This window comes from Eumetopias jubatus, unplaced genomic scaffold (genome assembly GCF_037043125.1).
Source record: "Eumetopias jubatus isolate StellerSeaLion01/CBP00866 unplaced genomic scaffold, mEumJub1_p1.0 scaffold_10, whole genome shotgun sequence".
Lineage (NCBI taxonomy): Eukaryota > Metazoa > Chordata > Mammalia > Carnivora > Otariidae > Eumetopias > Eumetopias jubatus.
The window spans coordinates 38,568,029-38,594,680 of record NW_028274816.1 but is presented as its reverse complement, the minus strand read 5'-3'; the positions used below and the strand labels follow the sequence as shown (position 1 = coordinate 38,594,680).

General features: G+C 53.8%; 1 protein-coding gene across 7 annotated transcripts in view; it reads right to left on the bottom strand.

Moving 5' to 3' along the window:
• The window catches only part of BANP (BTG3 associated nuclear protein), a 129,855-nt gene that overhangs the window by 60,823 nt on the left and 42,380 nt on the right, over positions 1-26,652 (bottom strand). For 5 of the 7 annotated variants that reach the window (XM_088027528.1, XM_028092169.2, XM_028092141.2 and 2 more), the window contains 3 exons: positions 19,895-20,011; positions 18,078-18,253; positions 4,319-4,558 (listed from right to left, as the gene is read on the bottom strand). In XM_088027528.1, coding sequence (XP_087883654.1) covers positions 4,319-4,558; positions 18,078-18,253; positions 19,895-20,011 — 533 coding nt within the window. The remainder of the gene's footprint in view (positions 1-4,318; positions 4,559-18,077; positions 18,254-19,894; positions 20,012-26,652) is intronic. The other 2 variants (XM_028092177.2, XM_028092186.2) reach the window with 1 other exon arrangement.

The window sequence follows — 26,652 nt, the reverse complement described above, 5'->3', positions numbered from 1 at the left end:
CTTCGGAGGGAGCATGGCCCTGCCCACACCGTGGTTTCAGACTTCCAGCCTCCGGGGCGGACACAGTGAGCTCCTGCTGCAGTAAGCCCCCCAGGGTGCCGTGCTTGGTTGCAGCCGCCCCGGGACGTTCCTGCACCCCACGACCCACAGCGGCACCAGGACGCGGGCCTGAGCTCACGGTAAGAGCCGACCGGCCTCTGTGTCACCGCTGCGCCCTCAGGGAACACCGCCTTCTCCCGGGGAGGCTGATGGGACACAACGGGCTGACTGCAGCCCTCTGTGAGAGCAGGACTCGAGTCTGGGCCAAGGGCTCGGGGGCCTCCCAGGGATTTCTCCTCCACGTCTGCAGGCTTCCCCGATGCCTTCCGAGGGCTGGGGCTGTCCGACCAAACGTGCTTTCATCCCCTTCCTAGCAGCTGCTATCGGTTAACAGCCTGTCCAGCTCTAAGCACAGGCTGCTGGGACCCGCGACCATGAACCCAAGAACAAAGGCCATACTCTCAACTCAAGGGGAGAAAATCAACTGCTTGCATTCTTGGGTGACATCCCTCCGGAAAATGTTCCCCATTTATAAAGTTACAGTAACGTGCTACCTACACAGCAAGCACACAAACTATATGGTCAAGTTACCCAAATCTGGGGGAAGCTATCATTCCTTGGGAGCCGGAAAGAAGCGCACACCCGGAAAAGCAAACACGCTCCTCAGGGAATAGCTTACACCCCATTTCTCCCTCTCAGAAAACCCTCCTTCCTCATGAAAAAGGCAGTTCTTAGAAACACAGCCTATGGTACCTTTCAAAATGCTAATTTTTTCCCCAGTAATACTGGGACAGGAGTGGGGGAGACGACATCAGCAGGGGCCCACTGGGTGCAGGTGGCACAGGCCCCAGGTGCTACCCAGCAGCCCTGGGAGGCCGCTCTCAGCGTAGGAGTGAGGGGCAAGGGCACTGGCCCAGGGTCCCATGGTTTGCACTCCTGAGTTGTGACTCCAACCTGCTCCTGCCTGTGCTTCCTCACCCCAGGACCAAGCCCCGGAGCCCATGACCCGGCTACTCAGGGCTTCGGGGAAGCTGCAGGCAAGGGTGTGTGTGACCGGACCGGGGGCTCCGCTCTCCTGCCCGGGCCACCAACAGCCGCTCCCTGCTTCCAAATGGAGACACCGGATGCCACCTACTCTGAATGTCACATCCTGACGGCCCCTGCTGTGGAGGACACAGCAGTCTGTCCATGGTAAAGCCGCCGAGCGCCACCCACAGCCACAGCCCTCACCGGTACGGCGGGCCCCGACGCAGCAGTCTTTTGCTCCTCTCGCCGGGAGGCTGCGGACACAGGGCACACACAGCAAAGGGGCAGGTAGGCCGCAAGCTCAGAGCCACCATTAGACGGCCTGTTCCAGGGCACTGGCTGCGAGCCGCGACTCCTCGCCTGCCCTCTCAACCGCGGCCTGACTGGAGGGATGGAATCTCGGGGAGGGAAGGCCCCACTTCCCGGGGAGCGCTCCCTGTGGACAGTCCATCTCAATTCCAGTGATCTCCTTTCTAAAAGATACATCTTCGTTCTTTGCAAACCGTGCCTGAGAGAGCAAATGTGCGCACTCTGGGTCAGGAACCCCGCCACTTCAAGGACCCACAGGCCCTCCCCTGCGTGGGAAAGAAACAGGGCCAAGTTTGGCTGCTCACACAAAGCAGTTGTCCAGAGCAGCTCTCCACCAGCCCCCAGACAGCCCGCCATCCAGAACCCTTGTGCCCTCCCCGGGCCCCCACGGGAACACGTGGGCGGCCTGGTCTCCCACCAACACACTCACAGGGCCCCGGCACTTGGCTGCAACGCAAATACAGCCGTTCAGCTCGTAGCTCCGCTGTGTATGTGAGTAAATGGGTCATCTGCTACACAGAAAGTGGACGGTCTTCCACAGCGCACAGTGATAATGCTGACCTCCTGAGTTTCTGTTCAGCCAGGCCTTGCCCATGTGTCCAGAATCCCTGGACTCTATCTGCGCCCCACTGCTTCCACTGTGCAGACCTGGGCTGTACCCCCACTTTAGTTTCCCAATACAGCCCCGCTCAGACACCGCCCGTCCTTTTTCAGTCTCCCTGAAGGCCGGCCTGCCCAAGACCTTCCCTCCCCAGAGCTCAGTTTCAAAGCTGGCACTACGCACGCATCTTGGGGGGACCAGTCACCATGGGGGCAGACATGGGTGCACTTCCATCCCACAGGAGTGCATGGCCAGAGGCCTCCTAGGGGAATTGCAGCACCTACAGGGCATTACCTGCCAGGGGTTTCGGCCCAGTTGGCATGGGTGCATAGGGTGCCATGGCTAGTGAGCACAGCCGGCAACCCCAACTGCTCTGGGGCAGTGGGGGGGGGGGGGATGCCCTGAAACCTGCAGAGCCTGGGGAAACCGATGCTCCCTTGCTGAGCCACTAGGAGAGATGCTCACCTCATGCTTCCTTGATGGAGGAGGGCTCGCAGGTGGGCCGACCTGTCCACACACAGAAACAGGACTGGGCTGTCCGCTCAATGCAGCATGTTCCCCCACACCACACGGACTCCCTGGGCTCCAGCATGTCGGCCCCATCACCGTGTGCTTCTACTCAGAGCACCTCCCTGCCTGGCTTCCCCACCCCCTCTCCAGAACCTTCTCCAAGCCTGTGCGCAGAGAGCCCCTACTCCTTGGACTGATGCTCTGAGCTACGTCTCCAAATGAGAGGCAACCACCCTCCAGCTTCCGGTTCTAGGAGCCCCCAACTCTCCACGGGAAGAGCCGCCCACCCCCCAGAGCCCATCACGCCCACGCTGTCAGGGCCGTGGCCATTCACCAACACCTGACTGTACGCGGAGACTCTCACTCATCTCCACACACCTCCCACATGGGGCGTCCTGTCAACACACAACCGCGTGCTCTCAGGGTGCATGCACATCACATGCCTCCTCCACAGGCCAGAGCGGCGCGTCCCAGCCGGCCTCACGCTCCAGAGCAGGGCTGGCAGATGGCGGCACCCCACTGCCTGCGTTTAAAAAATCACGTTCTGTTGGAACACAGCCAGGCCTGTCTGTCTGTTTTGTCTCTGGCTGCTTCCAGAGCTGAGCAATCACAAGAGACCCGGTGGCCCACAGAGTCAGACACGTCTACTGCCGTGGCCTCCCCACAACACAACGTTCATCCCTGAACCACTGTCCCCACCCAAGGGGCTCCTGTCAGCGGCTCACGTGAACAGTCCCTCAGAAGAGCACCCGAGAGGACCCTCAGGATCTGGGATAGACACCCCCGGCGGACCAGACAGGAGCAGCAGAACGCCCGGGGCCACGAAATGGGGACACCAGGACGATGAGCGACTTTAGCATGAGCAGGGCGCTGGGTTCGTGCCTCAGCAGCTGCCAGAGAACTCTGCAGTCAATAGGAAACCCGCAGTTTTAATCAAACCTCAGTATAAGTGGCCACATAAAAAAATATTCCTGCTAGTTTACAATAATTACAGGAAAACCCAGCCTCGCTCTGTCTCTCTGTTCCTGACGGAAGGCTCTCACAGACCCATGTCAGAGAGTTTCCTGTGACAAACAAGGCTCTCTCCTGACAGGACAGCGCCCTTCTCTGCTCTGAGACGGTGACCTCGGAGTAACTCACTTTCCCCCTTTTGCTAGATCAGACTTAAACTTGATATTCAACCACAGGGGGTCTCCAGGCCCTGGGTCTCACACAATGCTACCCAGCCCTTGTGTTAAGAGTCTGTCTGCTTCATTTCACTCCTGGAGGCAGGCTGGCTCTGTGGAGTGGACAAGCCCAGGGATGAGAGGCACGCGGGTGCTACTGCGAAGGTCCTGGGCCACCTGCACCCCTGAAATGTCACCAACAGGATACAGGGATGACTGATTTGACTGTAGGGCACTCTTCAAAGAGGAGGAAAGCCACAAAGGCTGTGGGGACATCAGGACCCATGTCCCATGAGACCTGCTGGCCCCGGTCAGGGAGGTCGGCCCATAATGACGCAGCCCTGTCTGAAAGGGAAGAGGTGGGCGGCAGCGGCACCCTGCTCGTGCCACAGGGAAGCCCAGGAAAGGCCGCAGTCAGCGGAGGGCAGAGGTCAGCTCTGGCTCTGCTCCTCCCTGGCCTCCAGAGAGGCCTGAGGACCGGTGAAGCCAGGGTCTGAAAGGGCCGCGCCCCCCGTGTCTTTCCCACAGCAGGACCAGCGGCACTTACTAAGGGAGATGCTCCAGCCCCGAGCGCAGGTCCAGACTCAGCCCCGAATCGCCACCTTGTAGGACCCCAACCTATGACCGGGCACCAAGGGAGGGGCGGGAAAGGGAGGGCCACACTTACACCGGATGCCGTAGATGGTGAGGGGGTCGAGCTGCTTCTTGCCGTGCTTGCCCTGGCCCGAAAGGTTGGACACGGCCTGTACCTCCCGATGGAAGAGGTAGTCCAGCAGCGTCAGTGCCATTTTCTCAGCAGTGCGGCAGTTGGTACTGATGTGCAGCATGTCGGACGGGATGATGGCACAGCGCACCCGCATCTCGGGGTTGTTCTCATCGCCCAGCCACGTGCCGTTGGGGTAGTCCTCTGCAAGAGAGAAGAGGCGGTCTCAGCTAAGTTCACGAACCCGAGTGCACGGTGCGCAGCTCAAATACGCTCCATGGAGGCCGCCGGCGAACTGCTCCCCCAGCTCCCAAAACATGGCCGGGAACACAGGGGCGACCCCCAGAGTCACAAAGGACATGTGATGAACAGAAACCAGCACATCGTTCCCACGAGGGCCGCCCTGGCTCCCCCCAACCCATCTCAGAGAGATGCACGGCGCCTGGAAACACTCTTCTGCCTTCCAGACTGGCTTCCATGGGCGAGGCTTGCCTCGCTAACTCAGGTCAAAGTAAACGGAAGGCAGAGCGCCCTGCCCTGCTGGCCGGTCTGCAGCCAGGGAGACAGGCCTGCCCACGGCCCTCACAAGTCTGGTAACAGAAGGCCCTGCAGGGCCAGCCGAGGATGCTGCCCACACCCCCCACATGGGCCTGTGTGTCCAAAGAGGCGACATCAAACGAGCACTAGCCTCAAGCAACAGATTCTCTTCACAATTTATGAAAACTGGGTTTGTTTCCAGTTTGCCGGCATCAGGACGGGCAGCAAACAAGGGTGATCTCGGAGTGCTAGAGTCAGGGACTGGAGAGGCTCCTTCAGGTCCTGACCCTGAATCTGGAGGCCCTCAGCAGTAGGACGGCCACATGGAGAGCATCTGCCTCTGGGACCACGAGAAGCCACACACAACTCTGTCACTCAAGCCCCTGCTCAGAACGGCTCTGAGAAAAGCACTTGGAAGCCAGGCACGTCCTGAGGGAGACGGGGGATTTCGGCGGCGCGGCCCCGTACAGACAGAGGGCTCCAGGGGTGTGCTGACGGGCCCATCCCCCCCCTCGCCGCACAGTCCTTCCATGAGGACGTGAGCCCCCCCATCCTGCTCTGTGGGCCCCTCCCCACCCTGCTCCCCTCCCTCCTCTGACCCCTCAGAGGAGCTGGGAAGTGAAAGCACCTCCTGACTTCCGGCTCAGAGCACGGTCATCTCTTTGTTGGTCCTGTAATCCTTCGCTCCCTTGCGCACACACTTTCCCTAACCCTGAGAAATGCACCATCTGTGCTTTTAAAATCTCGAAGGTACTGCTTACAGAATGAAAACCCCCCCCAGCCTTCCTCGACTGCAGGAGCAGGGTACCCAGGAGCAGCAGGGTCGCCTAGGGGCTGCGTGCTCTGTGGGCACAGACCCGCCACCCTTGAACGTGTCTGGAAACAGGCGCTGGTCCACAGGGTGCCAAACACTCCGGCCACTTTTAGAGCCAGACAGTCTTCCAGGTCTCCTTTGTCTAGCTGCCTAGTCTAATCTCTGGCCATTTCCCAAAGGAGAACACTCTGGGAGGAGAGCCTCCTGTCAAGCAACTCCAGGCTCTGCCTCTGCAAACTGAAAATCACAACATGCCCCAAACTTTGGCTTTCTCCAGGGTGGCATCAAATGCAAACATCCAGAGCTCAGTGTTCACGTGGGGGAAGGATCCCCACACTCTCTGCCTTCGGCAGGGCCACAGCAACGATCGTGAGACAGGCACAACACTGACGTGCAGAGAGAAGGGGGTGGGCAGTGGGGTGGCAGAAACCTCTCTACCCAGGGCGTGCCGGTCGCAGATCCATGGGCACCTTGCCAGCTCCCTGTGGGAGACGGGGAGGACACCGTGAGGCAGAGACCACGCTCGCAGCCAGCCCCTGGCTTCCGAGCAAAGCCCATAGGGGGGCTTGGCTTTGCTCGACCACGGAGGACCACGGATTCCATCTCCATGTAACAGCCTCCAGCCGTTAGAGTGGCCCAGTCTGCATGTGAAAGGGCTCCGTGGTTGTCAAACAAACACCAAGGAGCCTCAAAGGAGCCTCAACCTCTGGCAAAAGGAAACCCCACTTAGGATCACAAACCAAGAGAACCATCAGTTCCGCTAGGAAACTTGGCCGTTTCCCCACCAATCTCTTCTGACACGGCAGTCAGGGAAGGTGTGAGAGAGCACCCCTGCGTGAAGAGGTCACCGCGGGAGAGCAGGGGCGCTAACACGGAGAGATGAGATCTCCCCCTGGGTGGCTGGGGTGTGAGAGGGACACCAGCTTTCTGTCAAGTGGGCTGCTAGGTCATGCCATGGCCAGGCCATCCCGGCTTCAAGATTGTGAGAGCACGAGCTTTATTTTGAAATGTCGAGATGTTTACATTCCGATCTCTGTGCACAAGAAGAGGTCCCCACAAAGGGGCAGCCAGCCCTGCCCTGCTTTGCCAAAGGCCTGGAGCAGAGCAAGTGGCTAGCCCATCTGTGACTCACACACCCTGCTCCCCGGCTGAGCGTCCTGAATCACGAGATCTGCATGAACATCAGGCGAGGCTCAGCAGCCCCGTCAAGAGGACCACGTTGCCCGCTGGGGGCCAACTGGCGGTTGGGAGTACTGCTTAGGGGGTTTGAGGCTAGGCTCCTGGCTTTAGCTAAGGACAGAAAACAAATCACCAATCTGATTTTTGCAACTGAGAATAAGCCCCGAGGAAGAACTATCACTTCTGAGAAACATCAGGGCTTTACAAGTGAAGCGATGGTGCCATGAGCACGTGGCTCAGTAGACGCATGTTTCTGAACGTCAGTCAGCTACTGTTACATTCAGCCTACATAGAGAAAAACAAAATGGACGAGTGATCTAAATGCAGATGTGGGGGGACTTGCGGGGGCTGTCTCCAGGTCATATCTGGAATGTCAAAACAGCTCCAACCTCTAGGGTATTTACTGATTTATCTACAAATACATACTGGGCAACTCTATGCCAGGCACCGGGTCTAATGCTCAGGATGTGAACCCTCAGTGAACCCAGTCTTCAGTACACCACACAGAGTGGAAAGACTTCCCTCCACCTGCTTTAGTCAAGCCACAAAGCAAGTAGGGGAAGCAGGAAGGAAGGACAGAGGAGTGACCCCATCTGTGCTGAGAACTGATGGGTAAGGGACATGCGTGTTGGGGGGGGTAACAGAGGACACACATGGCTGCTGATGGGGCTACTCAGCAGTCCAAGAAGAACCAGGACTTACGGCGTTGAAACCTTCCCACATTCCCTTACTACTCGCTGCTGATTTCACTGTGAATATGTACAATCAGACTGAAGGTGGTGTCAAATGACACCAAGCAGCATCTCCAGCCCTAGGTATTTAAACAGGAGGATCCCTGTGCGCCCGCGGGGAAGGGTGGCAGCACCTGAGCCAGGAGGGGCTCGGGCCAGCGCAGCACCTGCCTCCCCGACCACCACGGACACGGCACGTGGGCCAGCGCAAGGGCTTAACTGCCAAAGATCGCTGTAGCATTTCTCGAGAATAAGACGTAACATAACTGTGCTGAGCAAGCTCCCCATTTACATGGTATTTTTAAAGCAGTGTAAACACTGGACAGGAGCTCACTATTATCTCAGGAGATGCTGCTCCCCCCCTCAAAAGTACATTAGTCTAAAAATTAATTCCAAACAGTGAGTCCACATTTTGTCAAACCCACTCTGAGACGGTGTACCTGGAGTGTGCAGGACAAGGAAGGATGGCGGCCCCCAGCCCTGAGAACCAGCTTGCCACCCAGGCTGCCCCTGGCCCCCCGCCTCAGAGAAGTGTCTCCTCCACCAAAGCCGTGCTGTCCAGGCCGTGAGGTCTCCTGCCGGCTCCACTGCCCCATGAACCAGACCCTTCAGCATGGGGACTTCTGACGGCCACGTGCCTCTGCCAGGAGCACCTCACCTTGTCAAACCCCATACTCTGCCCCTGGAGCGGACACAGTGACACACAAGGGAAAAGGCCATTCTTCCAAACGTCACCCGCTGGAGAGCCTCGCAGTTCCAGGACCAAAGGAAAACACCAGCAAACGGACATTGAGACATTCCACTCACGTGGACGCAGAAGCCAAATGTGCAAATGCAAGTGCTTTCAACCTGATTCCCCAGGAAAGAAGGATAAAGTGATTTCATCCATGTGAAGGCGAAGTGTCAGTGAATAAACTGACAAGTGACCATTAAACCTCATTGTCTTCACGACAAAAATAATCATCAGTAAGATGGGCCTCTGCCAAGGGTGCTGCAGAACATGGAAGGCACTACGTGAGCCAAGCACGGTGTCCCTTCCTCCGCTGACGACGCTCCAACAGAAGCAGGGGAAACGGGAAACAGTGTCCATGGACGCTGGAGGGCCATCCCCTCACTACACCAACCAAGCAAGCTGGCTTCCACGTCCAGCTAGGGCCCTGCTCTGTGCTGACACCGGCCTATAGACAAAAAGAGCCTGTCCTCCGTGCCAAGCACACAGGCTTCTGGAAATGTCACCAGAATCTTCTGGAGGATGAAAGATGTCAGTTCAAACTCTTTTTTTTTTTTTAAGATTTTATTTATTTATTTATGTATTTATTTGAGAGAGAGAGAGAGCACATGAGGGAGGGGAAGGTCAGAGGGCGAAGCAGACTCCCTGCTGAGCAGGGAGCCCGATGTGGGACTCAATCCCCGGACTCCAGGATCATGACCTGAGCCGAAGGCAGTCGCTTAACCAACTGAGCCACCCAGGCACCCTTCAGTTCAAACTCCTATAGTTAAGTATTATTTCAGGAGATGCTGCTCCCCCCAAAAAGTACATTAGTCTAAAAATTAACTTTCCTTATCCTCCACCTCCTTATCACTCCTGAAAATAATGGTTTAAATTTCTCCGGGAACATGGGAAATTATCCAGAAATTTTATTCCAGTGAAACATTTCAAAATTTTACAAGGCATTTTCTGACCTGTTTACAACTGATTAGTCCCTAGATGCCCTTGTGAGTGACAGGTGTGCGCTCATCTCCAGAGCAAGAAGTCAAGTGAGGACAAGAACCACAGCCTGAGTAACGGTGACCAACAAAGAGATGGAAAATCATTGCAATGGAAGTAGGGGACCCGTCCCAGTGGGAGAGGGGACCAGGGCTTCGCCATCGCCATCTGCGGTCTGGCGGGAGACGGACATGCAGCGCCTCCACGACCCCGAGGCAAGACGACAGGACCGCCAGAGACACTCAGGCACCCGTCCTGCACAGGACCATGTGGCTGACCTGCCTGTTCAGGCCTGCTTTCCTTGGATAGACTCAGCCCCAACTCACTTCCAACTGGGGAGCAAGAACCCAAGCTGGCCTCCAGCTTCTTACCAGCGACAATGAATCATGTCTTTTAAGTGGGAAACAAAATGAAACACCTTCCCACATAAATATTTGAGAAATTCACCTTTTGACCATTCAAAAAGCATGTTATTTATTTTACTAAAATAGCTTGGTCAGTTTGGGCATCTGACACCATAGACAGACTCTACTGGCCTTATTTAAAAACTACCAGATTGTTGGGCACCTGGGTGGCTCAGTTGGTTGGGCGACTGCCTTCGGCTCAGGTCATGATCCTGGAGTCCCGGGATTGAGTCCCGCATCGGGCTCCCTGCTCGGCAGGGAGTCTGCTTCTCCCTCTGACCCTCCCCGCTCATGTGCTCTCTCTCTCTCTCATTCTCTCTCTCAAATAAAATAAATAAAATCTTTTAAATAAATAAATAAATAAAAACTACCAGATTGTAAGAACAATAAACTTACCTTCTACTCCAATTATTTAAACCTTCAATGAAATTAACTAGCACTTCTGAAAAACTTAATAAAGGCCCTTTAGCAGTAACTTGAGTTTTCTTACCCTGGAAACCCTTTCGTACAACTATCCGTTCTGAGGGTCTATTTCAGCACCAGGAAGATGACAGGAGCAGAGGAGAGCAGCAAGAAGGCAGCGGCAGGCAGGCTGGCATGCCTGCGACAGTAAACGGAGATGGGCCACCGGTGTCCTACGCCCCCTCAACACTTACCGGCACACACAGAGGCAGATGTGCCCGAGACCACAACACACAATCCCTTGGACAGCGACAGGCCCAGGGCCCAGGCTCACACAAATCTCTCTTCCCAGACAGCAAGAACTCAGCACCAACCATGTGCCACGACTTCACAGGCCAAACTGCAGCTCGGGGGCTCCCTGCTCAGCCTCCTCCGACCAGGGGCGTCACGACTCACGGCGCTGCCGCACACACCTGTGCGTGACCTCAGAGTGGCAAGGGGGACAGTCTGGCAGGCTAGCGGCTACTCCAGATGCCACGTTGCTCCAACCAAGCCTAACTCACCGTCTTGTCTCTTTCCAAAGATGACAAGGCTTTGCCCATGGGGTCCTACCCACCAGCCACGAGAAACGTCTCAGTCACGGCATCCCCTGTGTCCGTAGCTCCGAGGGAGGGAAGGGCTCCCTGGAACGTGCTGCTCAGACAGGCGTGTGGGTCCCCACTCTGCTCCCAGGGGCCCCACACACGCCCACTGCGCCGCCCATCACAGCATGTCTCTGCTGGCTGGTACTGACATTCCAGGTACTCAGCTCTCCACAGTCATGAGAGGTGAGCAGGGAACAAACCGAAAGAAGCCAACACTCTCTGACCCACTAGGGCTCCAGGCTGGTTCAAAGACTCGGAACACGGTGCCACATCCACAACACAGCAAATTTCACAGTCAAGCTCGTTCAAGGGTGCCTTCTGCCATCTCCGGGAAAGTCTTCAGAGAACAGATTCACGGGCATAACCGGTGTCGGGCTGTATTTTCCATCTATACCAAAAATTAACTTTCATCTGGCTTTTGTAAAAGTTGCCCAAACCGTTGATCAATTTCAAAAGCAATATACTGCATAAAATGGAAGAAATGGCTCCCAACAGGAATGGTACTGCAGGGTAAATCCCTACAGAATTCACAGAGCGGGCAAATGTGGGCCAGCCCCTGGCAGCCTTCAGGCCACATCACCTTACACGTGCACCATGACTCAGTGTCTCCAGGCCCAGGACAAGGACTGACTACACCAGCAGATAATGGATGTCTTCCACCTGAGGCAAAGAGCAAGAATTCTGTGTGGGGGGCACCTGGGTGGCTCAGTCGGTCGAGCATCCGACTCTTGGTTTCGGCTCAGGTCATGATCTCAGGGTCGTGAGATCGAGCCCCACAGCGGGCTCCATGCTCAGCAAAGAATCTGCTGGAGTTTCTTTCTCCCTCTGCCTCTGCCCTTTCCCCTGCCCTCCGTCATGTGTGTGTGCATGTGTCTGTGTATGTGCACACACGCGTGCACTCATTCTCTCTCAAATAAATAAAATTAAAAAAAAAAGAATTATGTGTGTAACACATGGAACAGTTTTTTTTTTTTTAAGATTTTATGTATTAAAGAGAGCGCGCACGCGCACACATGCGCACAAGCAGGGGGAGCAGCAGAGGGAGAGGGAGAGGCAGGCTCCCCGCCGAGCAGGGAGCCCGACACGGGGCTCGATCCCAGGACCCTGGGACCCTGACCTGAGCCGCAGGCAGATGCCTCACCGATGGAGTCCCCCGGGCGCCCCTATACATGGAACAGTTGATCGTTGTGCTACCTAGAATTATCTGTCCCATAAAAGAATCGTGTGCCAGGATAGTCCAGGATCCTGGAGCCTATTCTGACATAAAAAGAAAGCAACACTTGTCACAACTTGTCAGCTGTGGCCATCTGCTAAACTTCTATGAACAGCACATACAGATGTTTCAAAAGCATCTTCATCCCCACCGCTAGTCAGTGGATGTCTAATGAACACTTGGCGTGAGAAGAGGGGCCACAAAGATCTAAAGAGAGGGGGGAGCCACAGCAGACCCCGAACAGTGCGAACGGCCACGCGCACAGAGGACGGTTGTGGGTGCTAGGCGGCCCCAACAGGTCACCCTTCCTGCAAAACCCGGGGTTCTATGGTCATGCGAAACCGAACTGGAGAATTTCAAATCTGTGAAACTGACATTCCACAAACTACAAATTACAGAGATTTCGATTTAGAAATGGTACCTTCTACCATTTTCTTTCAAAATGCTTTTTTGGAATGGACAATTTGGGGGGTTTTTTTGTTGTTGAGTGGGAAGTCAACAATTCTATTATAAAAATTTTTACCAGACACTCGAACATTTCTTAAAGTGAAAAAACGATTCTACTCGAGCATCCCTGAAGCAGTCCGTGTGTCGGCCATGAGGCCGAGTTCCCCGTGACTGGGAAGACAGACACTACAGCCTCACTGTGTCTGGACCCCACGATCCCATCCTGCCCCAGTCACCCCCTACCCTTCTGCACGTCTGACGGCGGTAGGGACTGAAGTTTAACTTGGGTGCACAATTCTTCTGCTTCTACGTTTCTCTGCTATCCAAGCTCAGCAGCAGGCCCATCCCCAGAGCACAGGCAACACCCTGACGTGGGTTTTGTGAGACCCTGGGCAGCAGCCTGTGCCCTCAGAGCTGATGCCACAGATGGGGCCGTGCCCCCCACATGTCCCAGTGCACACCCCGGCACGGCACCCAAGCTGAAGCCTTAAAAAGGACCAAGTAGAAAAAGTTGCCAGGAAGCCTCTGGTATTTGCCCCAATGCACCCTGGGCTCTGAAGCTCCAGGACCATGCTGTCCACTCTTGCTTTCAGAGGCTCTGGGGCCTGGTCACAGTCACAGAAGTTACCTTAGGAAATGTGTGGGATCAGCGGGAATACACGGAGTTTCTTCCAAAATGGTATTAGAACCATGGCCAGGCCCATTGCTATACTGTGCTGCCCAGCTCCGACATCGCCCAGAGGTTTTTATAACCTGAGCGCCAACCACCCCTCCAGAGGCTCCAGGAGCCCAGTGCTCACACCTCTCCTCTGGCCCTCACTCCGCGGGGCATCCAGCTTCCTGCATCCCCCTCCTAAACCAGACCATTCCAGGAGCAAACATCATTAGCTTCTCGAGTCAAAAGATAAGGCCAGTAAGAAGCTGTGAACTTCTCCATGGCCTGCGGAGTGAGGGTGGCAAGGACACGGGGGCCCACGGGCTAGGGGAACGAGGGGCTCTGGCTATGCTCACGGAGGGCAGCCTTGGGAACGAGCTGACCACGGCTTTCCAAAACAGGCCCTGCCGGGCTGGCCACCCCCATCCCCAGATCACACAGGACCCTTACAACACATTCTGATTGTGCCCCTTATTCACGCGTGTCGCCTGAAATGAGTGTGGACAACACTCGACCCTCAGACCGACATAAAAAATTGGACGGCCCCCCTTTCTGGGATTAGACACAATTAAGCTGTGTGCCCGCAGCCCAAACAACCGTGCTTATTTGGCAATGATGTGACATCTGTAAGCTATGAACAGATTGATAATTTGGGGTATTTAAAAGGGCAATTCAAGAGGATTGAGTTACATATAGGATCATAAGGAAAAGGGAAAAAACAAACGGTCTCTGGTACTGGAGCCAAGTCTTTTCCCCGCAACTCTAAGCACATTCCACAGAAACCACGTGAGCCCACCACCGACTGAGGGGCAAGGCCACCGACTCAGGCCAGGCCACCCTCCTTAGCGCGAGTCATCACGACCTCAACCGTGACTACAGCAAGAGGCCAAGGACATCCTCCTTGGCACAAATGAGTGGGAAGCACGGGGCACAGACAGGGTGGCCCTCATCCGTGTCACACGCTGCCCCTTCCAGAACTCCAGCACCGGCACCGCCTCGCAGACCGTCCCCCTGACCCATCACGTTCTTCCACCAGTCTGTCTTCACCCACTTGGCCTTCACTGGGCACTAACCTGTCTGTAACCCCACTCTTTTCAGGAGCCCATTCATGATCACCAATAAAATGTTTTTTAATGATATGACAACATAAAGAATTTACGTTAGGGACGCCTGGGTGGCTCAGTCGGTGAAGCGTCTGCCTTCGGCTCAGGTCATGATCCCAGGGTCCTGGGACGGAGCCCCGCGTCGGGCTCCCTGCTCGGCGGGGAATTTGCTTGAGTTTCTCTCTCCCTCTGCCCCTCCCCTCCCCCGACCATGTGCTTACTTGCTCTCTCTTAAAAAACTAAAAAAAATAAAAAGTAAAGATATGGTGCCTTGCAGTAAATAATGGGACTCCAAACTGATATACACCAACACATCAATTCATGCAAACCATTTGGAATTCTTAAGAAATAACCACTTTGAAACCTGTGGTTTTTAAAACTGCAGGCACTTAAATACTTTTCTAAGAGCAATCTGTCTCCTAACAGCTCTGGGCCATTATCAGGAACTCAACAACTCCACACGACGCCGAGCCCACGGCCCTTTAGAGTTCTGCGTGTTAATAGAGCCTCTCTGATATGAACTAGCTGACCGGACAGTCTCTCCAGCTGAGCCCGTCGTGGGGCGGCCATGGCAGGGAAGGTTGTTCATCCATCTCAGAGAAGGTTTTAACACGAGACGCCACTACAGGTCGATGGTAAATCTAATACAGAGACACTGATGGTGAGCTTTCTCCCCAGCATGTCCGTACATGGCAGCCACTTCACAAGGACCCCGTCTGCCTCCGTGCCCTCGGGCGCCAACCATGGTAAGAAGTCAGACTGCTGGGGGGCCCCTCCCAGGGCAGAGTCAGCAGAAGGCACACATCACAGCACGCTTTCTCCTAATGCAACGGTCAAGCAGAATGGTCCTCAATTATGATCTCTTCTTCAAAGTAAAGTAAAATTCAGTATCAGAAAAATTTCTCTAGTTTGTCCCAGTCGTTTTTTTTAAGGTTTTATTTATTTATCTGAGAGAGAGGGAGAGAGCACATGAGCAGGGGCAGAGGGAGAGGGAGAAGCAGCTCCCCACTGAGCAGGGAGCCCGACGTGGGGCTCAATCTCAGGACCCCGGGACCATGACCTGAGCCACCCAGGTGCCCCTCGTTTGTCCCAATCCTAACAACAGGTACTGTCCATCAGTCATGTCCAAGGGACACAATCCCGTAGAGAGTAATGCTTCCCACAAAGTGTGTTGGCTCGTCAAGAACTCAGACTCAGATAGAAAGAAAATCTATTTTCTCCCCCAGATGTTATAAGCTCGAAGTTTGATCTCTTTTTCTGTGTTCATTTAGCAGCATTCTGCAGTTTCCCCTAATGAAATATTTTTCACATTAATCACATCAAATACACTTAAAAAGATGAAATATTTTGTTTTTAAGATAACCCGAGAAACTCCCAGAATTATCGAGTACTACGCTCTCCTCAGCGGGTGCAGTTTAAACCAAACAAACATCAGGCCTTAAGTGGCTGGCCAGACCCACGTGGGTATCGACCCAGAATCCATGTGGACAGACAGAGCAATCAGTTCTCCGAAATCGCCGCAGGCACCATCTCTACCATGGACGTTAAATATCCAACAGTTGGGATCGGGGCATCCCTCTTGTCCTCAAATTTAATGTGTAAAAAAATGAAGCGATTCCACTCCTGGGTGCCTACCAAGAGAAACGAAAAACACGGGTTCTCGCCAACCCCTGGACAGGCATGGTCATCACAGTGAGAAACTGGAAGCACCCCAAGTGTCCACCGACAGATGAACATGGTCCATCCACACGATGGAGCAGGACCCGGCGATGGAAGGGGTGACGTGCTGGCGCTCTCTCCACACTCCCCCATGTGGGAAGTGCCTGCAGCACGTCATTCCAGAGACGGAAAGTGGACCGGTGGTTCCCAGGGACGATGGGCAGTGACTCTGGTGGGGCTTCTTTCCAGGGTGACAGAATGTTCTAGAATCAGACTGGATGATGTCTACACAACTGTGCGAACGTACTAAACACCACTGAATGGTATGCTTTACAATGGTCAACCTTACGGTATTTAAATTAGATCTCAGTTTTAAAGAAAGGCTGTGCCTAAGCTCTGTTTCTCTCCCCGCTCCTGCTCTGCTGTCCCCATTCTAGCAAATTATGTCAGACATGAGCAAAACTTTGAGAAAAACAGTTTTCAATGTTTCAGTTATGGTAACTGGTCTAACAGAAAAATCTTTCTTTGCTCAGTAAATCTACATCATTGTCTTTAGGAATCTAAACAGCTCTTTTAGTAAAAATCAACAACTCAGACCCAAAACCAGAAAACCTTACAAGTTTACTAGAATACGAAACCCAGGCTTTTGAAGTTGGTACCACAACACTGAACACCTCTGTCCCCCCTCCTGTCGACGCCATAGAAAGCCACGTGGGAAGCCTAAGTTGGCCCGTAAAGGCAAGACAAAGGTGCCAGGCACGTGAGGCCGGCTCTGCAGCGCAGGGCCAGTCGAGAGCAGACATCAGACCCCGGCAGGAGACGCAGGGGACGGGAAGCTAGGTGTGGGTGAAACAGGCTCACGTCCAGGCACAGCCAAGCGGCTCCCTCTGCCTCTCGGGGGAGGCGAAATGATCCCCCCTGAGCACCTAGGTCTGGCCCTCGGCAGGGACGTGGAGACACCTCTGGTCGAAGGCAGTGACCGGCTACCGGCTACGAAAGCACAACAGTCTGTTGTCAGAAGGCCTCTGGAATATGACTGATGTGCATGGACATGAAAGGTCCCCGTGCCACAGGGGAGGAAAGCACCGGAAATCACACAGTGCCTATGTTCACACAGAAAACGCCTGCAGGATTGACAGAGATCTCTGGACATGAAATGCCATGTTGTTCTCACTTTCTTCTATCACTTTTTTAAAAACAGTAAACGGGGGCACCTGGTTGGCTCAGTCGTTAAGCGTCTGCCTTCGGCTCAGGTCATGGTCACAGGGTCCTGGGATCGAGCCCCTCATCGGGCTCCCTGCTCGGCGGGAGCCTGCTTCTCCCTCTCTGGATCCCCCTGCTTGTGTTCCCTCTCTCCTAACAACAGGTACTGTCCATCAGTCATGTCAAAAAAAGGCAGTCTCTCTGTCAAATAAATAAATAAAAATCTTGGGGAAAAAAAAGTCTTTAAAAAAATAAAATAAAAATAAAAACAGTAAACATCTGCAGATCTTCGCCAACTTAGGATGGGGTTACGTCCCAAGAAACCTAACACAGCTTGAAAAATGTTGAGTCAAAAATTCATTTAATAGGGCGCCTGGGTGGCTCAGTTGGTTAAGCGACTGCCTTCGGCTCAGGTCATGATCCTGGAGTCCTGGGATCGAGTCCCGCATCGGGCTCCCTGCTCCGCGGGGAGTCTGCTTCTCCCTCTGACCCTCCCCCCTCTCGTGCTCTATCTCATTCTCTCTCTCAAATAAATAAAATCTTTAAAAAAAAAAAAAGAAAGAAAAAAATTCATTTAATGCCCCTAACCTACCAAGTATCACACATGAGCCTGGCCCACCCTAGACGTGCTCAGAACATCCACGTTAGCCTACAGTCAGGCAAAATCACCTCACACAAAAAATACCGTGTGAGACGGCTCACGGAACGTACTGAGCCCTGCGCTGAAAGCGACAAACAGGACGGCTGCGCGGGGGCTGCAGCGTGGTGGTTGGGGTGGCGGCTGCTGGGAGCCCGGCCCTCCGTCGTGAGCATCAGACTGCACACCACCAGCCCCGGGACAAGATCCAAGTGCAAAATTCGAAGTACATTTCGACCGAGCCTGGATCCCTTTGGCTCCGCCGCGGAAGCTGAACCATCAGAAGGCGGGGACCATCTCGCTTTCCTAAGAAGCAGAAACACAAGACAAAACACAAAGCGGTACCTACTGCCATTCAGGCAAAGGAAAGGAGCTCTGCAGGCGCACCTTCCGAGTTGAGGGTGATGAGGGTGACGTTGTTGCCGATGTTCTGACTTCCTGACTGTCCGCAGTTGGAGACGGAGTCGCTGGCCTCGGAGCCGCTCTCCCCGTCCTCGTTGTGACTGTCGTCTTGGCCCGGCACCTTCACCACAATGGTGTTCTGCCGCCGCCCGGGCACCGCGCTGAGCGGGAGACAAAAACACCAGCCAATGTTGTGAGAGCACCAGCACGACGGGCAGACACTACAGCACTCAGGCACTGCCACGTTCTTCTCTCTCCTTCAGTGACCAGAGAAGCTAACTGCGCCCGGAGCGGCAGCGCACGGCTGCCCACACGGCTCTCTCCACTGAGACTGACAGCAACCGAACAGCCCGGACGTCCGGGGCTGAAGGAAAGCACACGAAATTGAGAAGTTTACCAACATGTGCATATCGCAAAAGAAGCAAAATCACAACCCACTGGGACTCAAGGCCTAGAAGGCAGCTCTCTGGTCACAGAGGCGATCCCGCCAACTTGCGGGCACTCGAGTAGCCTCCGAGGCTATGTCAGAGGAAAGACCGGATTAAGAGGAAGTGGGAAGCGAGCCTGGAGTCTCCCACTGACCCCGTCCAGTCCACACTGTTAGGCCTTCTGGAAGCGAGTCAGCTTTGTTAACGGCAGTTATCACTCCCAACTCTTCCCACCGACAAGAAACACTGCCGTGGGTCTAAACAGCCAGCCAAGAACTTCCTGGGGGATGGTCTCACCGCTCTGAGGGATCCTGACGTGGAGCGATAAGACCCTGCCAGAGAAACAAGACACAAGCCACCAGCTCCAAAAAGGGCTCAAAACATCTGTGTGTATTACCTGGAGACATGCTACCTGGGACCTCCACGGCCCTCTCAACATCCCTTCACGGGGCCTGGTAGGCACGGGGAAAGGGGAAGAAACGCACTTGCCCTGTTTACAGAGACAAAACGCGCTTCCAACCCCAGCCGTGCCGCCGGGAGGGGGCTCCACCTTCTGAACTCGATTCCACAGCAGCCTGCCCAAGCTGACCTCGCTCCTAAACGCCCAGAGTCTGACAAGCTGACCTCCAGCCGAGCCCTGCCTCGCCTCCACCGGCCAGATCTCCTCAGACAGCCTCTCCCCCAACACCTGACACAGCAGGCCGTGCACGAGGCACAGCGGGCCCCCTCAAGACCAGGCTGGGACAATGAAGGAGACAGGACACAGCGGGGGAGGAACACTCTGCAGAAAGGACTGAGAGAAAAGGCAAAACAGAACTACTCTGTGGACACACTGAAGGAAACAAGCGGCCAAAGAGCCCGCTCCGGCACGTTCCCAGGAAAAGCTGAGCCCAGACCACCGGGCAGGGCCGCCCGCAGCGGACCTCACCATCCCACGCTGCCTTTATGCTCTCCTATTTCTGACCAAGGTTACATTTACCATGTCTCCCAAGAAAAAGGTGGGAGAAAAACACCACCACCTTGAAACGCCCTCATCACTCAGCAAAGTTAAAAATGCCTGTCTGTTGACTTGACATGCTGCTACAGAGACAGACAGACGTGAGGAAGGGGTGGTCAGGGGGGAGGACACGAGCCCCAGCGGCTACTGGGAAAACCTCCAGCCGTCTCCCCCTAAAGCACACGGGCACCGGAAGTTCCAAGTGCCTCTCCCCCTGACGTGTCACCTTCTCCAGCTAGCACGTCGGGCGCGGGCCTGCAGCGCCACTCAGCCCTCCCCTACCACAAACAACTGCGGGCAACGTTGACTGGTCCTCGAGGGGACTCATCACGGTGGCAGTGGTAGTGAAAGGTGGGGTTGGTGTTGTGGCTACTGACTTGCTAATGATATTTTCCAGGGAATCCGGTGCCCTGCCGCTCAAGGGGTCGTCCATCTTGGCTACAATGGCGTTCTGCCGATCATTGTTGAGTATTACTGTAGTCTGGGGGACGACGCTAGGGAACAAAAGAATCACAAAGAAAAAGAAGACCTTAAAACAACAACATTCACTTTAAGAGTACATAAGAGTAATTCAATACAGTCCGCTCCCCATGACCTGCTCTAAGGGAGGGGAGGTGGCCCCAAGCACAAGTCGCGTGTAAAGTTAATTGACAGTTTACACTGGGCAAAGAATAAACTGGAGGTGTTTTGCTTTCTTTCTTTTTTTCTTTTTAGGAGAGAGTTTCCCTTCCCTCACTGCTGGTATTCTCAGTTGAGTTGAGGTAGGAATATTTGCACCTTCACACAGATAGGAGCGAGAGGTCACGGGGTGTTACGCAGTTAGTAAGGTTTCTGAAGTCCTATGTCTGCATGAAACACAGCTTCATATCTGTACTCATTCTATCCCAAAGAATTCCTACATGGCAAATCGAGGCTTTCATAAGCACCATACTTGTCAACATCATTGCACAAGATTAGCTCTGGAAGGAAAGGGGCAAAACCACACAACGTGTATCGCCTGCGGCTTCTCCCAGGGCAGTGCAGGAACCGTGAGAAAGGGCCTTGGCTCTTCGCTTTGCAGGAAAAGGGTTATACAACAGACAGAGCCCCTACCCGCCCCGGACAGGTGGTGCCCTGCCCGGGGACCCTCCGACATGGGACCCTCCGACACGGGGACCTCCGACACGGGGCCCTCCGACACGGGGACCCTCCGACACGGGGCCCTCCGACACGGGGCCCTCCGACACGGGGCCCTCCGACACGGGGACCCTCCGACACGGGGACCCTCCGACACGGGGCCCTCCGAGAGGCAGCCCGTGTGCTTCAACAAGCAGCAGCCAACAGCTTACGTCAGGGCACGTGCTCCCGGACTGCGCGGTCACTCAGCGTCTGGCCACTGGTGCTGTGGCCCCGGCAAGTCTGCGCATGCTTTGTCAGGAGGTGGAAGGGGAGCACCGGAAATGCACGGTAAAACTACCCGCAAAGAGGTCATTCTTGAGTTTCAAAACTCGGGGGGCGGGGGCGGGTAGGGGGGAACGGGACAGTGCTTTCACGTGAGAAGACTTCACGTCACCAAAAGCACGTGGGAAAATGTAGCCCAGTGTCACCACCACGCGGCTGTTAAATGCCCCCTCCCAAAATCAGGGGCACAAACAGCACCGTTATGTGCCCAAGGGAATCAGAACCAGGAGGTGTTTTTCTAAAATAAGAGCATAATCAACGGCATTTCATTCAAAAGCATTATTTTTTTTCAGTGACTCTACTTGTTCTTTGTTGACACCTAAAGTAAGCCGGCAGGTCCTTACAGCCTAGCCCTAGGACAGGTGTCATAGAAACCCAGGTCATGACCCACGACTTGGGACTGTGGGCACACGCAGGCTCTCAGGGTTTCAGCTTCCCTCGTATCCACAACAGGAGATTAATGGTTCCTATGCACTTGCTCTTTTCCTGCAGCACATTCCGTGGAGCCCTGCTCTCCCGCAGGATCCCACACACGTGCCTCTCCGGCCCTCTCCTTCCATGAGCAACTAACTAGGACGACTCGAGGGCTAACAACAGTTCCCAAGTGGGACTCCACCATGGGCGGCAGCACATGAAGGGTTCTCAGAAGTCCTGAAGGGAACAGATTAAAATTTATCCAGGCACCATCTGGCAAAGTTGTTTGACTAAATAGACCTTTTCCCCCTAACCATTCTTGTTAAGGGCAAGGAAATAATGTTCTGAAGCAATCAGCTTCAAGGTAAATGAGTAGCCCTCGGGGTCCCCCACGACGCCCAGGGGGTTTCTGGACGCGGACAGCTCTCTGCAACGCCATGTCCAAATCCTCACCTCGCAGAATGTACTCTTTCCTAAAAAGGTTTCACTTTGAGAGAGCACCCTGGTCAATGTGTTTACTCCCTCTCACAAAGCCCTTTTCCCACCTTGAAATAAAACGAGCTGTCCCTGCAACTACAGAGACAGGCGCCGTCCATCCGGGACAGAAGCCCCCCAGGAGAGCACAGGGCCCCTCGGAGACACCAGGCTGCGTATGAGAAAGCCAATGCCTCTGCTGCTCACCAAAACGCCCCAGGGCACTACCGGCTCACCAGTCCTGCTTCCAACAAAACAGACAGACCAACTCGGTACCTTTTCAGCCCAGAGATCATCAAAAACCATCTTTGACGACAGCTTACAAAGACCTTAGACACAACCTGAGGAGCTGAGAGGCGCCTCTCCTCCCACATAAGTTATTTATGTGAACCCAGTTTCTCAGCACTTAAAACTATAAAAAAACTACCACTGGAAGTGGGACCAAGGCTGAACCTTGTCTCACGTTAAGTGCTAAGTCACAATCATCTGCGGATTCAAGAATTAACCAAAACTAAAGCCCCATCCGTCTCAAGAACACATTCCCAATACTGGATTATTAAGAATTAGTTACAGGAGTAACACACATATGCTGTTTTGTTCAACTGTGTACTAATAACTGTCACGAGAACTCAATCTAAAACACCTTTTTTAACACCTGGGACCTCATGGCTACCGGGAATACATTTTTCAGCTTCAGTTTCTCTCTCTGTTCCTGTTGCACAGAAGCAGGTCACAGCCGGTGGACACGGTAAACTTCAGGGAGGGGATGAACTTTCAAAAAGCAAAGGAATAAGGTGAAATTCAACTGTGGAAAGCTCATTGGTGTGCTTGTAAAGAGACGATGGTATTCAGATTATAATGCAAACACCTGAGAAAGCAATGAATCAACGTTCTAATATGCCAGAAATCACACCCTTTCCACTAATGCAATGCATTTATATCAACCTCGAATTGTATACGAGAATATTTCATTTTTCAAAAACTAAGGAAAATAAGATTGAAATGGTTAATATGGGAAAATTGCCACAATAATATAAGCGTCTTGCCTGGGCTGAATCACACTCCAATTATTCAGTCACACTGATCTGCATGTGCTATGAAGCGATTCTGCAAATGTGATTAAAAGTCCTAACTGGAGGACCTTAAATTAACCAAAAGGGCGATTATCCTGGGTGGGCCTGGCCTGAGCAGGTGAGGGGCGGAGGTTTCCTTCCTGGTCTTGGACTTGCCAAGGGGGGGCTCCTGCTAGCTGACCCTGATCTCCCCCTCCTCCTGCCGACCTGCCCTCGACGTCATCTGTGCTTGGCTGCCCCCACAGCTGTGTAAGCCAGCTGCAGTCCAAATCCTTAGAGGGTCTACTGTCCCTCGCTGGCTGTGTCGTGCCTCCTGTCTCCCTCCCTCTCACGCACACACACTATTGGTTATGCTTTGAGACAATTACAGAAGTAATAAAAGTACTATACGCAGTCCCGTGTCCCCGGTGGTGACATCCTATGAAGCCTGCGGTACAGTATGGAAAGCGGAACACCTCCGTGAACGAGACGACAGTCCTTACTCAGATTTCACGGGCTCTGCATGCACTTGTGTCGGGGGCGGGGGGGGCGGGCGGATCAACCCCATGCGCAAACCCATGTCCCCGCGCCGCCACTGCTGAGGAGCAGCCTCGCGCTGCCCCTTTAGACATGCCCGCCCTCCCAGCCTCATCCCTGTCCCCCAGCAACCGCTAACCTGCCCTCCACCAATACGGTTCTTACACTTGGGCAACATTAGAGACGGGATGACCTTGGAGACTGGCTTTCTGGGCTTGGCGGAATCCCCGAGGTCAGTCCCCTCTGGGTTGCCGCTGAGGACATTCCCACGGCACAGGGTGACTCGCAGGTGTGGGTTATTACAAACAACGCTGCCACGGACATCCACGTGGAGCTTGTGAACATATGTTTTCATTTCTCTGGGCTAAGTGCCCAAGAACGGGACTACTGAGCCATATGGTACGCCCATGTTTGGCCTTACACACTCCTGCCAGACTCTTCCGGAGCGGCTGCCCCGTTCTCCACCCCCACCAGCAGCACAGGAGAGGTGCAGTTTCTCCCCATCCTTGCCAACACCCGGGGTGGTGCTGCTTCTGTGTCGCCATTCTGACCGACGTGGAGTGGCCCTCCCCGTGGTCTGGACTTACCTCAACCTGATGACTAACGATCGTGCGCTCATGTGCCATCCGTATCTCCCCCTGGGCGACGTCTCTATTCGTGTTTCCTGCCCACCTGCTGGCGGGGCTGCTTTTCTGCAGGTGAGCGCACTCTCTGTCACTGTCGGGCGTGCGCTGTGCGAGCCTCCCCACCCCGCCTGCAACCTGTCCGTCCATCGTCCCCACGGGTCTCTCGAGGAGCCTAAGTTCATCATTTTCGCCATGTCCAACTCATCACTATTTTCATGAGCCCTGCTTTCGGTATTGAGTCTAAGAGGTCTGAGCCAGGCCTTAGGTCTCAAACATTTTCTCCTACAGCTTCATCTGCAGGTCTCACAGCTTTACGCTGAAATCTGTCCTCCACAGGAAATTAATTTCTGTTCCAGGGATGACGTGACCCGAGGCTCCGTCCCCTCATTCTGCCTGCAGATGTCCCAGTGCCCTGGCTCCCTGTGTTAAAAGGATGCCCTTCCCCCACTGACTGGTCTTGGCACCCCTGTCAAAGCTCAGCAGGCCAATTTCTAGGCTCTCTCTTATGTTCCACTCATCAATTTCTCTCTCCCTCCCTCATTTTTTTTTCTAAAAGGTATGTGCTCGATTAATTCTTTAGCAACCTTAAATCATTTTCTATACCCTTACCTCCATGTTTGTCGTTTTGCTTTTTAAGTCCCTATTAAATAAAAACCAAAATACTGGGGCGCCTGGGTGGCTCAGTCAGTTAAATGTCTGCCTTCAGCTCAGGTCATGATCCCAGGGTCCTGGGATCAAGCCCCGCATCGGGCTCCTTGCTCGGCGGGGAGCCTGCTTCTCCCTCTGCCTCTCTCTCTGTCTCTTATGAATAAATAAATAAAATTTTAAAAAACAAATAAATAAAAGATTTTATTTGTTTGCGAGAGAGAGAGACAGTGATAGTGAGAGAGCACACAAGCAGGGATGACAGAGGGAAGCAAACTTCCCGCTGAGCAGGGAGCCCAACGTAGGACTCCATCCCTGGACCCTGAGATCATGACCCAAGCTCAAGGCAGACGCTTGACCAACTGAGCCACCCAGGCACCCCTAAATAAATAAAATCTTAAAAAAAAAAATTAAGGAAAAGGGGAAAAACTAGACTCACAGACTGTCCTGATTATTTCAATTCTAAGATTATGCTAATTACCCAAGTTGGATACGCTTACCTCAGAATGGTATCATTCAGAAATAAAAGATACCCTGTGACATGGCCCAGTGACCTGTGACCAGGGGGCACAAGGGCCACTCGCGCTTGTGGACAGTGACTGAGTGCAAGGCCCCCAGCGGCTCCCCCAGGGGCAGTCACAGTAGGCAGTACCACCCCCAGGGCCCCATGTGGAAGGACACCCTCACTCCTTGAAATGTGAAGGGGCACCATAGTGCCCTCCCCATGCAGACTGGCTGAGAAGTCACCTGCCCAAGGCCATAGGGCCAAGTGAGACTGGAGCCCAGAGCCCTCCAGTGACATCCTAACCAAAACCAACGAAGCAACAGTTCACAACCCACTACTTTTTCAACATCAGAATTCCCTGGGGAATCTAGGGCCCCACACCCCCCCCTCCCCCCCGCAGAGAGCCCAAGGGTTTTGTTTTTTTTTTAACCATTTCCGCAGGGATTCTGCCAGGTGCCTCTGGTTTCCAACAACAACAACAAAATCACACACACACTCAACCCTGTGTGAGAGGCACAGGTCTGCCCCGTTCGCTGTCTCCCCACAGCACTCATCTAGTCCATGGCTCACTGACTGCAGCTTAGCCTGTTAACATGGCAATCCCTTACACAGGATCTCTTTGTGCATTTACTGCCCAGGTGAATGCCAAGTACACAAGCCTGCGCGGTCAACACATGAATGAATTCAACAATAAGCCTCATGACCGAGGTCAGTCCTCTGGCTCTTGCCTCTAGATTCCTTGGTCTCAAGCTGCTGGCCCACATGCTCAAAAGAAAACAGACCAAGAATCAAGAGCCAGAACAGAAATCTAACAAGATGACACCCAAAGGACAGCCCAGGGCACTGTCATCCACTAAGGGTGACCTGGAATTCTGTGAGGTGAGGAGCCCAGCACAAGCCATGAGGCGTGGCTGATGTTAGACCCTCGGTGAACAAGAAGCCTCAATATGATTAATCTTTTCAACCTCACAGGGCTGTTGAGGATCAAAGAACACTACGTGCTTATATGCATGACCTCATGGACAGTAATCCTCACGTACTACTTCATTCTCCTTGTCCTGAGGAGACTGGTGCTTGGAAAGGGTAAGAATGTGCCCTAGGTCTCCCCACTCACAGGTGACAGAGCCTGTATTCAAAACCAAGTGCCTTTCACGCTCTTAGCCTCTTGTGAGTCAAGACCAGAAACAATCCAATGCCAATTACTGCTACCACTTATCCTTTCAGTGTTGGGTGTTTTAATTGTTTTATTTTGATGGATTTAAAACAAAACATCTTCAGCTTTCAGCTTTCAGAGGTATCACGCAGCCATACTTATAAAGTGGCCTTCAAGGTCTCTTCAGTTTCAGGAAATTGCTTTGTGACCATGGTAGAATTACCTGTACCAGAATTTAAAACATTTACATTTCTGTCCCCTTTGCTCCTCAGTCACATTAAATGGGACT